Source organism: Pterocles gutturalis, unplaced genomic scaffold, assembly GCF_000699245.1.
Source record: "Pterocles gutturalis isolate BGI_N339 unplaced genomic scaffold, ASM69924v1 scaffold25237, whole genome shotgun sequence".
Classification (NCBI taxonomy): Eukaryota; Metazoa; Chordata; class Aves; order Pterocliformes; family Pteroclidae; genus Pterocles; species Pterocles gutturalis.
In genome coordinates, this window is record NW_010108580.1 from 13,885 (window position 1) to 27,497 (window position 13,613).

General features: G+C 41.7%; 1 protein-coding gene across 1 annotated transcript in view; it reads left to right on the forward strand.

Annotated features, from left to right (window-relative positions):
- LOC104461201 (ski oncogene) overlaps positions 1 to 13,055 on the forward strand; it is a gene marked incomplete at its 3' end in the record, with an annotated part of 26,513 nt that extends 13,458 nt beyond the window's left edge. The window contains exon 2 of the mRNA XM_010072691.1: positions 12,918 to 13,055. Coding sequence (XP_010070993.1) covers positions 12,918 to 13,055 — 138 coding nt within the window. The remainder of the gene's footprint in view (positions 1 to 12,917) is intronic.
- Positions 13,056 to 13,613: the final 558 nt, after the last annotated feature.

Consider the following 13,613-nt stretch of genomic DNA (forward strand, 5'->3'; position numbering starts at 1 on the left):
GGGGGGGGGAAGATTCCTTGTGTTTTTGGAGGTTTTGTTTGTTGGTTTGTTTTTTGTGTGGTGTTTTTTTTTTTTTTTTTTTTTTTTTCCCCCAAGCTCCTTCTGTAGGCTTCTTGCCCGAGTGCATCTCGGGATTTCCCTTTTGCTGAATGAGCTGCTTGTTTGAGAGGGAGGAAGTAAGGTCCCTTCTGGATTAGGAGTTAGTGGGGGTGGCGGGTGGGGAAATGTCCTGTTTCATATGCAAAGCACACTGAGTTGAAAAAAAAACCCAACCAACCCCACATGGAAACCTTTTAACAAAACCATCCGTGTCACAGACTGGCAGAGCAGCTGCTGGCTTTGTTAGGGAGAATATTAATGTTTCAAAGACTTACAGAACCTTTTAAAAATGAGATAAAGGATGGAATTTTTTCTTTAAGATACAAGCTGAGGTAAAAAAAACCAAAAACCTCCTTATCAATATTTGTAAATGGGATGTGCCATCGACTTCCACAAGAGAGTCGTGAGCTCAGCGAGATAGGTTGTTACAATCTACTCCCTTCTTTCTGAGATTTGAATGTAAGAACGGCACCGATTCTTCAGTTGCTCACATCAGTGTTAGCTGTGTGTAATTTGACTGCGGTTAAGTTTCTACTGCTTGGCCTAATAAGTGATCTTGCAGAAGAAAAAAGGAGCTTTTCAGATCTTAACATAAGGTTGCTTCAGCTGGGAGCAGTAAAATCTGTGCAACAAATGAGAGCCCAGTGTTGAAAATGTTTCTTTTTTTAGCATCAGTGATTGTTCATCAAGAATCAGATGGGAAAGCTTCCACAACACTCAAAAAATGTGGAGGGCAAGTATACTTTAGTCAGTTGCCTGCAGTCCTCATTCTCCCTGTCCTGGTCAGTCACCTTTTAGAGAGGGAGGTGTGTTAGCATCATTCCTGCAGTGGTGACCATCCAGATGTGAGCAGATGTTAACTTTTGCTGTAGTGTCTGCCCGTGTCTGTTAACCAGCCTGAAACAGTGATTCCATTTTACGTTGTGGGAAGGTTGTGTTCTTGACTCTGAATTCTTGACCACTTAAAAAAAATTCATAATCCGACATCCTTGGAGGAGGGCTTTTGACAAACTAGTTTCATCCTGCACACTTTAGGTCATCTATCAACAATGTAGCTGGTAGATAATTGCCTGTTTTCCTTGACGGGCTGATCTTAGAGTCAGAGGGTTTTTCCCTGCTACAGGTCTGAAAGTTTTCTCAAACCTTTCTTCAAATTCTTGTGGACATGAGCCTGTTTTTGAGAGTAACTGAAAGCTGTGTATATGAGCAGTCAGGAGTGATCACGGGGTTAAAGTGGGGGAGTAGTTAGCAGGGATATAAAACATTTACTGTAGTTCTGAGTATTACTATTGGAATAGTAATTGATTGGAATCGGTTATGTTCTGATGTTCTTAAAAATGTTGAAAATTTCAGTTGAAAGTTTTTGTTTCATTCAGAACCTTAGTTTACTTTCCTTAACTGCCTTCTGCACAAGGAAGCGCTTGTGTAGTGCCCCAGCCATTCCCGTTCCTCACTGAATGATATGCAAATCTAGTCAATTAAGCAGGGGGGATTTAATTAGCAGTTTAAGTTCATGTGTGAAGTGTCTTGCCTTAATTACTTAACAGTTTTGTTGCAAATTTGCTAAGTTTTTTTCCCACAGAACTATCAAAACTGTGATTTTTTTTTTTTTTTTTTTTTTGGTAACGTTTTCAAATAGTGAGTATTGCCCAGTGCATTCGACCTTTGTACTGTGTCTGTATGTGCATCCCTCTGTTTGTGAAGCCCTTCTCAGAGCTGCAGGGACAAAGCAAAACTATGTTGATTGTCTCAGAGTAGAACAATATGTTTAAAAAAGAAAAAATAAATTAATTTTTTTTTAACTTAAAATTTAGAGTGAAAGGCCTTTTATTTGTTGTTGGTTGTAGCTAGATGGCCCCAGTGTGGTAGTGGCTGTGTAAGAGCCTAGTATGGTTGTCATGCTTTATATTAAGTGGTTGCTTTTATTTCACATTCTGTCTGGACAAGTTGCTTTTCTGCACCGCTGCAGAATGTCAGTATGTTGCTGTGTAACTCAAGGCAAACAAGAATGCTTTCGTGCTGGTGTAAAACGTGGTGGTTTTTTCTTCTGCATCTTCTCATTTGGAATATCTGAGCATGAGAGAGTGGCACCGTTTAGTTCTGTGGTACTCAGAAGGCCATCCGGACCATTCTGGTTTATATATGAGGATGGTGCTGTCTTGTGGCCTTGTGTGTGGTTTCTTAGAACATTAAGGGTGGGAAAATGTGCTAGGGAACGATGTGGTATCACCCATTGCTGTATCACTACTCGTATGGCTTATCTATACATCAAGACTGTAAGACAGTTTATCGATTGTTGTAGCTCCGTATTTTATTACTTCTCAGTTTTGTATCGACGGTTGCTTTGTATTCTTGACCTGATAACCAAAGCAAGAGGACTGTTTTTTGAGAAAGTACTTTGTTCAAAAGGACCGGTATGGTTTTTTCTTCGGGAAATCCCAAGAAAGGTGCTGTTTTCTTCCCCTGAACTCCCAGCTGCATTATTTTAAATGTTGCACTTTACCTAGAAGTTCAGAGAAACAGCTGCCTCCTCTATCTTTAAAAGTATCTCTAGGCAGGAGCCAGATAAGTGAAGGGGCTTGAGAGTTTGGATATTCTACTTACATTGTATGCTGATACTATAGATGAAAATCTGCCATTATTAGACGGGAATGAAGCTTGCTCCTCCAAGCAACGGTAGTATGCAGCCAGTGATCCCACAGTTCGTTAAAGGACCCCATCCTCATTATGGTCAACCTCTGCTCATTTCTGCAGTTTGCAGATGACACAATAGGAACACTTGGGAAGTCAGGGAAGAAGAGCATTGGGTGGCAAGATGCTGAGCGGGGTCTGCCTAAATGAACGCTCAGGAGTACATCTGGTGCTATATGGCCTCACCAGTAGTTTCTTAGGGTGATAAATAGCTTGGCTTTTATGGTAGGAGGGGTTTTATTGCAGCCTGACTCCACTGCTGCAGGGCTGAGCCATCGTGAACTCTGATGTGTCAGAGAGCCTTTCTCTGATGGACTCAGTGTCCATCTGTTTGTGTCTCATACCAGTATGCCGATTGTGATTCCTGTTACTGCTTGCTGGCTCCAGTTTTGGATCGGTGCAAGTATGTGCATAGAGGAAAGGCAGGGGCAGAACAAGATTTTTACTTCCAGTACACTGTGCCACAGATCTGCAGGTATTATGCAGTGGTTGCTTTAAAGGATCTGTTCTTTAGGATCTGACCTAACTTTTTGTGATTTTCCATCAGTGCAGTTAGAAACTTTGCACATTTGTCTCCCGCAACACGCAGACTGCCTTTCACGTCACTGTGAAGTTGATGATGTAGCAGTGACATTCTCAGTTTAACGCTTTCAGACTTGAAAATGGGGCTTCTACCAACCAGGAGCTTGAGACACACAGGTAAGAAAGTACTGCATTAGTTCTAGTGACTAGTTCTCACGTCTGTGCATCCTGTGCAGTATAGATTTTAAATAATTTAATGTACAGATTGCAGTCTGCAGTAGCAGTGTTGTTAGAATCACTTTAGTCAGCAGACATCGAGTCTGGGCAAAAGGCCGGGATGCTCGCATTTCCTTCAGGTCCTTTAATCAAAGGGCCCTGTTTGAAGATTTACTGTAGCATCATATGATGGGAAATTCACCCTATTAATAATGCTTTTTATGAAAACAGAAGAAGCATTTCTAAACCAGAACTCCTTATTTCATATAACTGCTTTTTGTAAATTGTTTTTGTGAAACAAAAGCTATGCTAGAAAGAAAAAAATACTGCACTTCTTACACTTCCAAGGATTTCAGTCCTTGCTGTATTTCCAGCACCCCAAGTACTAGTGGAAATGAGTGTAACTCCAGAGTTGCAGTGCATATTATATAATCCCATGGAGGTCTTACTTCCTAATTGCAATGTAAGGGGATCAAGAAAGCAAAAGTTAGCTAAACACATGGAGTCAACTGACCTGTTTTTTTACTAAATAGAAGTGTAAATGCTGTGATGCAGAATTTTCACTTTACTTTTAAATATCCTACCACTTCTAAAAATGCAATAATAAATAACATCCACCTTTTAATTGGATACGTTTATTCCTTCTTTTTTTTTTTTTCTGTGCTTTTCCAAGCTCGGTTCTGGAGGTCTTTTCTTCAGATTTATTATTATTCTTAATCTTATTAAGATCCTGCATTGGTGCCAGGATATTTTTAAATAGAATTTCTTTCCAGTTCAGCCAGGGCAACCCTTTTGTTGAACCTTCTTTTGGATAGTGTTCCCATGTGCTGCGAAGGTGCTGACACATGACCTCGTTACACATAGAAAATCCTAAATGTCCTGCCCCTTGCCAAACCTACCACAAAACTACCCATCACCCCCTTTTCAGGATCCCAGATGGTAAATAGCAGCAGGAGGTGAAAGGGGAGCTTTGTCTCCATTCTGAGTCCTGTTTCAAGTATTCTGTGTCTGTATCCCTCTGCTTTTCCCACTCTGCCCATAAATTAGCAAGCCAGCTTTCCTGACAAGGGGAGGCAAAATGTCCATAAGCTGCAGTAACTTCACCTACTCAAGATAATGTTTTTGAACCATCTTCAGTTTCATTTTGTCTGATTGTGAGCTCTCTTCATTTGGGTAGAACTTCTTTGTGAGCTCTCTTCATTTGGGTAGAACTTCTCTCTGGCCTGCTTGCTACAGTAATTAGGAAAAGTGCAGCTTTTACTGAATATCATGCTGCAATTTGTGATTTCTGTGGCACCTTCAAAAAAGAAAGTATCCTCACATGGGAGTTTATCTACACCCTGGGTGGTTGAGCTCTGATTATTAAAAAAAACCAAACCAACCAAACAAATCCCCAAACCAAAAAAAAACCCCAAACCACTACAAAGATCTGCTTGTCTTGTTCTACTGTTTTTGTAAAGCCAAAGTTGCAAGAGGAGCAGCAGTTTCTCTAGATGGGGGGCTCTGGGAGCAGCTGGCTTTGAGCGTATAAAGGGATTTGTCAGACGGGCAGTGAAAGGAGCAGGGATACGGTCAGTGGATACAGCAATGCAGGCGGGGTTGCTGTGCAAATCTGTGACCATTTTTAGAAGCTGTGCTTGGCTCCTAAGATTCACCAAACAGGATATTGTCTCTGCACGTTCTTCCCATGGAGTTCCCCTAAGTGGCAACAATTTCCTCTGGCTTTGTGCAGGAAAGATGGTGTGGGCCTTTGTGCAGGGGGGATTTCTTCAGCATGAGTGGTGCTGGTGTTGCTTCTGAAATAGCCTTGGATTGAGGCGACAGCTAGGTATTCGTGGTTGGTTTGGGGTGGTGGGTGTGAAGGATATGTAAAAGTTATATATTGATCATCTCTCAAAATGAGATATCAAGCCCAAGGATACATAAAAGAATAGGAAACCTGGTGATTTTTTTTGTCATGCTATTTACAGTTTTCATATTGTGTGGCTCAAGTGGCCTCTGCTAAGAAACACTGATTTATGCTGGCTGAGTGTATGTCCTTGTTTCTTGGGGACAGATTGTTTGGTTTTCCTTAATTAAGATACTGCATTCTCCTCAGCCATTTCTGCAAAGCCACCCTGCATTCATCCTGAACCTGAAAGCTGGCAGCTTTCTGAGTGTGAGATTAGTCTTTCCTCTGACCGGGGCTGCAGCTGAAGTAATGACTTTCCAGTTTCAGCTGATTGGAAATCAGAGACTGGTGAACTGAAATACTGAAGAGTTAATGAATTCCCCGGATTCCCTGGTGGTTTTTTTGGTACATCTTTATTTTAAACTGTTCAATATTAATGAGGAAAGGGGAGTGGGAGTGCAAGGACTGTTTACTGTCTAGTACTTGAAAGGGGTATTATTTTTGTTTGTTTGTTTCATTTTATGTTGCGAATATTGTTGTAGAAATCCCCTGTGGTTGCCAAGTTCATACCTAGCCCTTGGATGCCAAGTGATTCAGTTGGGAAGCTGCTGGGAGGGATTTAAAGCAATATTGCCTCTTTTGCAAATGTTGTGGCTCTTGACCTTTTTTTATTGACCCTTCATTTTTAAGTGATGAGAGAGATTATGAGGAAGAGAGAGAAGACTTCATGTGTCTTTTGCTCTGTTTTCTGGGCAAGAATACTCTACTTTCCACGTTGTGAGTTAATTAGCAAAGGTGTTTTCCTCCTCTGGGATCTCCTGTGTTTCTCCTGACCTGTAATTCTATGTATAGTCATCAAATAAAATAGATCTGATGGGCTCAGTTCTGACACGTTGTGTTTTGACAGCACATTTTGTTCATACTGAGTCAATACTTCTGAAGCCGTAGTTGCTTGGTCACTTTAATTTGACATATACCTACTTGCTGCCACAGCTCCTTTTGGCTTCTGCCCTAACACCAGCCTACTGTTCCTGTCACCTTCTTTGACTGTCGCTAGTGCTTTTATGGCCACACAATGTGCGACAACTCACCAGGGAATCAATCTGCCTGAAAATTAGTGATTATATAAGGGAGAGTCACAAAATTTAGCTGAACAAATGGGCTGTTGAGTGTACAGAAAAAGCAGGTCTGGGTTGGTTGCTTGGTTTGTCCACTGGTGTTCTGTACTGTTATTTGAAATTGCCAAAGGTATGAAAGTTTCAGTTAAAAGTGTGGTTTACGTGTTGGTGCTTTATCCTTTATCCTAAAACCAAACAATGTAAGTAACAGACTAGCAATGGTGGGAGTGTGAATTGGATAGAATCAAACAGTATTTCTTCAGCCCTAGCTTCTGTAATTTGTTAAACTTTGGAGTAGATTTGGCTGCTAAAGATTAGGTCAGTGTCTTTTCTTTAACACCTTATTAGGCTGTTGCTCTAAACCATGAGCTTCTGGGAATGCATTTTTCTTTTCTTTTCTTTCTTTTTTTTTAGAAAGGCTTTTGATGGATGAAGCTGTAAAATGAATAGAAATAATGTCTCCATCTTCCTTTTTCCTCCTACTCAACGCTCACACACAGTCAGCCCTGGGGTCTTTTCTTTCTGTGTGGTTGGCAGAACAGAGAGAGAGAGAAGGAGACTGTCTGGGCCCCTAGTGCTGTCATGAGAAGAATAGCGGTGCTGTTACCGCTAAATCTGAAGGGACAAGCTTGTGTATGTATGCTGCAGCAGCCAGCGGGCTGAATTAGTGGCATTTAGGCACTGCTAAGAGGCTAATTGAGTCACTGGTACTTGCTGATTAAACCAGCAAATCCAATAATGTATGGATGTGCATGTTTGTGTTTGGTTCTATACTCTCTGAAAAATGAGCATACTAGGTTTTCTTTAACCCTTTCCGTTTTGGTCAGGTTACTCAGTAGCTTAAGGAATATCAAAGCATCTAAATAGATGTTTGGGGAAGATCCATCTGACTTCCATTCTTTTCTTCCTGGTCTATGCAGTGGGATTGGATGAGAAGACATTAAAACAGTTCTGTTACCGATTGCTGGACTCTTCCAGTTTTAAAAATGCCAACTTAAATGAGCCTTTGGTTTAATATGGGGTGTCCAGATTGTGATGCGACAGAAGGTAAAGAACTGGAGCCATCCACAATGGATGATACGTCCATGCCATGTAGGTATGGCAGATGAGGCCTGGGGTGGAATTTTGGTTGGCATCCATCTCAAACCACTCCACCTTCCTCAGAGTTGTGATAGGAATGCACAGGTGGTGGTTGTACCTCTGCTTCTGAATAGCTAATCTAGTAAATGCATAAACAACTCAACTGGCATATCTAATGATGAGGATTATAATGTAGGTAAATACAATTCTAGTTTTAAGTGGATTGTAAGGGAAGTACACAGAGAATCTGCAAAGCTGACCTAAACTTCAATACTCCCTTGCAATATATTTTCTAATCCATGTCACTCCTGAAATCTGCCCACAGGCAGGCCCCGCTTTGCTTTTGCTCACAGTGGTTGCTGTAATGATTGTGGCTTGATTGACTTCAGTAGAATTATTCGTAATTTACAGCACTCTAACTGGAGAGCAGAATTAGATTCTTGTGTTTTTTCTTTGAAGTATGCAGTGCTCTCAGGGAGGCTGTTGTGCTGAGGGCATATTACTTTCAGTGATTCTTTTTAATTTTGTTTTTAACGTTTAAGAAGAATAAGACGCCTCTCCATCTAAACCAGAAGGACGTGTATGAAAAAATAGTAAGACTCATAGAGGCGAATGGTGGGTTCAGAACCTTGTGAGTCATTGCAGAGAGATTGACAGTTTGGGAACATGAACGCGGAGGAGTGAGGATGGGATGCTCAGGGGCTGATGAGATAAGGGAGTCTATAGAATGTCAGCAGAGGGGTCAGCAGCAGCATGCATCTCATTCCAGAGTTAAACTCAGGCATTGGGAAATGGCATTCCTTGATGGCAAACACAATCTGACAGTTCTCAGCTAGCTACAGTATTCACCTCCCCCTCCTCCCCCTTCTCCCCCTCAACTGCATATCGGTGGATGCTTTGGAGATCATGTCTGTTCTTGCCTTCAGAGCAGCAACAAGAAAATATTTAAAGCCACAAGCACACCTTGGAGGCTTTACAGGGTAAGTCAGGTTAGCAAGAAATTTATGGACTTTAAGAATTGTGTCCCTATTCAGGCAGCTCAGTTCTTGGGACAGTCGATCTCTTTATCTCCTATTCAGAGATTGTGAAGCTTTACTCTAGATGTAGCCCTTCGCTTTTGTCTTTCTTCCTCTTCTTTCTTTCTTTCTTTCTTTCTTTCTTTCTTCCTATTCTTCCTCTTCTGTCTGTCTGTCTTGTCTTTCTGTCTGTCTTTCTGTCTGTCTTTCTGTCTGTCTTTCTGTCTGTCTTTCTGTCTGTCTTTCTGTCTGTCTTTCTGTCTGTCTTTCTGTCTGTCTTTCTGTCTGTCTTTCTGTCTGTCTTTCTGTCTGTCTTTCTGTCTGTCTTTCTGTCTGTCTTTCTGTCTGTCTTTCTGTCTGTCTGTCTTTCTTTCTTCTTCCTATGTATGTGAAAGAATTTCCTTCTGCTCCTGGGCAGGCCTGGACTGGATCATCTCCTGGAATTAACTACATAGGAGTTCATTCGTTCCTGCTCTGAAATTACTTGGTGTTTGCTAGGAATAACTTGTTCACGGGTGGTAGGGAAGGAGCTGTCGTCCCCTTCTTATTACCAAAGGTGCAGGGACGTAATACTGCGTTAGTGGGCAGGGTAGAAGATTGAGTCGAGAACTTTTTTATAATCCCAGCTGTTGACAGCGTTTAACTGGGTGACCTTGGGCAAGTTACTTCACTTCTCTGTGAAACAGGACTAACCATGTTTACCTCCCTGCCCAACAGGGGTGTTGAGAGCATTTTTGTGAAGCATTTTACATATATATAGGATTGTATTATTGCTGAGAATTGTTGTTTCTTTATGAATATGTATGGAAGCTGCTAAGATGTTACCTTACCTTGGCCTTCACACGCAGCTCGTTAGAGGCTCAGAGTTGCTCTGAATTTTGGTAGTGGAAGAGCCAAGGAGTGTTGTCTTCAGAAGCTGTTGACATTTTTGGAAGAGAAAGCGGCAAACCCAATTTGTCCTTCTCTAATTAGCACTGTGTTAAAAATACATTTATTCTGAGTATAGTCCTTTTGGTAGCATTTTGAGAATGGGGCCTAGGAAGAGTCCTGTCAAACTAAGGATGTAGTATTTTTCTGTAGACTTTTTTTGTGAGATGCTACAATACAGCTCTTACTGCTGAGAGAGAAGAAATAACAATGACACATTGTGCTTATAGTTTTATTTTTGAATCCTGACAACTGAGCTTTGACAGGGGAATCAACAGCGCAGAGACCCATGAGAAGGGTGCATAAGCACTGTCTCCAGGGTGTCACTCGTGCAGTGTCAAGGAAAACTTCCTCTTTCAATCAATACTGCAGTGCAGCTGGGCTGCTTCGAAAGAGTGGTCGTAGCTGGGAGGGTTTCCAGTTTGTAAAGGAAAGAAAGATGTGATCCGCATCTCATTTGATCTTTTACACCGAGTGGAAAAAGGGCAGGAACATTGTAAAGGAGACCATAGCAGACCTGTGTTGTTGAGGGAGAATTTTGTTTGGCAGAAACTGAAAAGTATGGCCAGTAGCTTACCTTGTGCTCTTCTTGCAAATGACAATGTGCTGGATGGAAATGTGGTTCAGAGTGACTTGATACGGCCGTGACCTTAGTTTGTAGTGGTGCTCGTGCCCATACAGCCAAACACTGGTTATTTTTGTCATATATATGTGTCCCCAGATGCCACGTGAAGAATTAGTCAAAAAATTTTTTTAAGGTTTTATGGATGTTACTCTTGAGCTCTGCCAGTATTTCATTCTGTTCCAGGTGTTGTATCTGTTTAAAAAAAAAAAAAAAGAGCCTTTTTGCATTGTGTTGTCATAGGATTTCATGTTTGAGATGAAGTTGTTGACAGATGTATGTGAGTACCAAGTGCTTTATAATAAATGTTCCAGCCTTGTAGGTTGTAGGTCTTCTCAGGTGACATGAGTCAATTGTATAATGACAGCTATCAGATAACATCTTCTGTCCCTGCTCAGAGCCAGCAATCTGAGATATTAGTCTACTGTGTTGGCAAGGCAAGCTTAGGTCAGATAGAAACCTGTCACAAGCTCTGATCTGAATAAATGACTGTGCTTCCTCCTATGCTGACATCTTTTAGTTTGTGCTTTTTGGCCAGGGTGTTAGCACTCACTTCTAAAATCTCATCAGATTTACTGCACGCACTGTGGCTATAATGAATTGAAAAGTGAAGTTGTGACATGAAGAAACGTAAACTGGTGTAGAGTGGATTGAGCCTCACTGTTGTTCTTACCAGTTTGTTAGAAAACTCTGGAGTGGTTTAAACTGAATGTGCTTTACCTTGTAAGTGAGTGAGCATGCTAGTGTTGCACAGTTTGTGAATTATAAGAAATTCTTTATGTAACTCATTATTTACAGTTTTGGCCCCATATTCAGATTATTGTTTGGAGAAAGGAAAGTTAGTTTCAGTGGTGGAAGATGGAATGAGGTTCAAACTTTTTGTTAATTGTTGTTTTGAGGGAAATAAGTGTCTCTGTCTTGGATACAGAATTTACCTTTCTCGGGTTGCAAGCAACATGCTATGTACAAGAGAGAAAAGTCTGATTTTCAGTAGCGGCAGCAGCTGCTGGCTGAATTCTCGTTTTAAGGTTCGGGAGGTGTTTGTTGTTTGTCATGGCTCTCTGTGCTCTTTACCCCTGATGCAACCTTGCTCCCGTAAGGGTCGTGTGATGCCGGTGGGGTGACCTGTGCTCAACAGCCAGACCTTACGTACCTGGTGGTGCCTGTTTAAAGGAGTAAGAAATTTTGTTTAACCTGTTCCTTTGTCATCCCCCCCTCGCCATTCTCTGATTTGTGTTGCAAGGATAGGTTTGAAAAGTCTTTATGTATCTAACTAATTTTAAAATTGTATCATCAGTAGACTTCAGGTCGAGGATTTGTGTAAATGGGAACTTTCCGCAATAGTCACAAAGTTTCACAAAAAGCAGCAAATACTTTGTTTCCTTGTTCTAAGCACAAGTGCACTGATTAGCACTTCCTCTCCGTTTGTGGCTGTCCTATTTGTACTTGCAGCGAGATATGTATGTCACTTAGCACCTGATTCTCCCATGCAAAGCTCTTGTCAGACAGCTTTCATCTAAAGTATCTTGTAGTGCAGCACAAAAGATACTTTTCAATATGCTTATGTGCGTTTCGTGGCACTTTGCCTTTTTACTGAGGTGACAAAGGGGGTTGAGTATAAATGAGAAATAGCTTGTACATTTCTTACTAGGAGGAATATTGCCTTGAAAGCACCATTGTAACAGTTCGGATGGTTACTGGAATGGTCTCATTCTGGTTTGAGCTTGGACTTCTTACCTTTGAAAGCAAGAGGGAAATTTGAATATGGGCAGTTATTCTATATTAAATGTGCTTTCTTAATTTGTAAAGCACTTGAAGATACGCTGACATGGATGGTGCTGTAAAAGAGTACGTCTATGGCAATAAAAAAGGAATTTTGCAAATTTCTGTTCTGTGAAAGGGCTGCTTCTAATGGAATTGAATTGTTTAGTTGAAACAGTTCTTGTTTGAGGAAATTAGAAGGGCTTTATTCCTGTCATAACAGAACTGGGTCACTGTCTTTTTTAACTGGGTCATAGGAGTTTCCAGCATGGGAGGCCTCTTACCCTGTTTGATGAGGGTAAAGGATTACAACAGCCAGTCCTGTTAACCCTTACTGCCAGGCATTCTGCTTTCTGCCTGAACTAGTCATGAGGAAGCTACCTGCCCGCATAAATGCAAGGTACTGCCTGTTACACGTTTTCTGGGAACTTAACTGGGAGCCTGGTCCTGTTGATCTTTACTGGTCTGCAGCTGACCTGGGCTGGAGATGGGGAGGTCAAGCCTCGCCAAGCTAGCCCTGTGTTTTGGCTCTGGTGTGGCCAGAGGCTGTTGTCTGTTTCACTGGAGGAGAGGAAGAATGCAAATGTGTGGAACTGTGACTGGAGTGCTCTGGGCTCTTTCAGTTCATCTTCGGATTTCAATGAATCCTGCCTTAAAAACACTGTGTTACTGTAATGCTGGGTGAGGCCAGCTTCCACTCTCAAACCACAGTCTAGGGAAGTTTTAAGATTTACGGAGCAGACCCTCTCTTGTTAGGGAGTCGCCCCTGTTTGTCTGCTTTGTGTGAAAAGAGGCAGTGTCTAAAAATAAATAAATAAAAAAACCAAAACAAAATAAAAAACCCAGTGGCACAACAACTGGCTTCCTTCCATGAACCAGCCACATTTCCAGCCTGCCCACCACGGTACCGGGGCACCGTCTGGTATTAAGAGGCTGCTCTTGTGTGTACATCCAGCCTTGTGATTTGTGTTCAGAGCCCAGAGTCTCCCGGAGTTCAGCTCTGCTGGAACAAAATGTTCAAGACAATACTGTGGGATCCAGCTGGAGGTTTAGCATTAATGCAGTGTCAGCCAGATGGAAATGAGGTGGAGAGGGATGCGGAGGGCTGGGGGGTGGGGAATCTCTTCTCATTAGAGGGAAAAGAAAACAATAGTGACTCTGAAATGCACACTGACATGTATCTATAGTGTTAAATGCTAGCTATGATAGGCATGTTCTCGTTCAGCTCCTTGCCAGTAAGATGTCAGTTGTGATTTGTGTGTGGTTGATACAGTAAATAGGGCAGAGACTGCTCTCAGTGAAAGGCCTCTAACTCCACTGATTCTGGATGTACACTGACATAACTAGAGCGTAATTTGCTCATTGCCTGTGATTTTGCAAAGACCCTAGTGAGTTTGTGTGTACATCTGGACCTGCCTGGTGTTGGCCTGCTTTTCAGAAAGTACCAACCGCTTACATTCTAAAATTACCAGTATTGAAAGATACAAGTAACTTCTTCAAAACTTCAGAATTGTTTGTAGATGCAACATGAAGCTGGTAAGCAACGATAGACCAATTTTTTCCTTTCCTGCACCGTTTATTTCTGCTGATGTGCTTGTGGATAGCTGAGCAGAGAGCAAGGTCCGTCAAGTTTTTCAGTCTCTTTTTACAGGATCGCTTTGTTCTTTGAA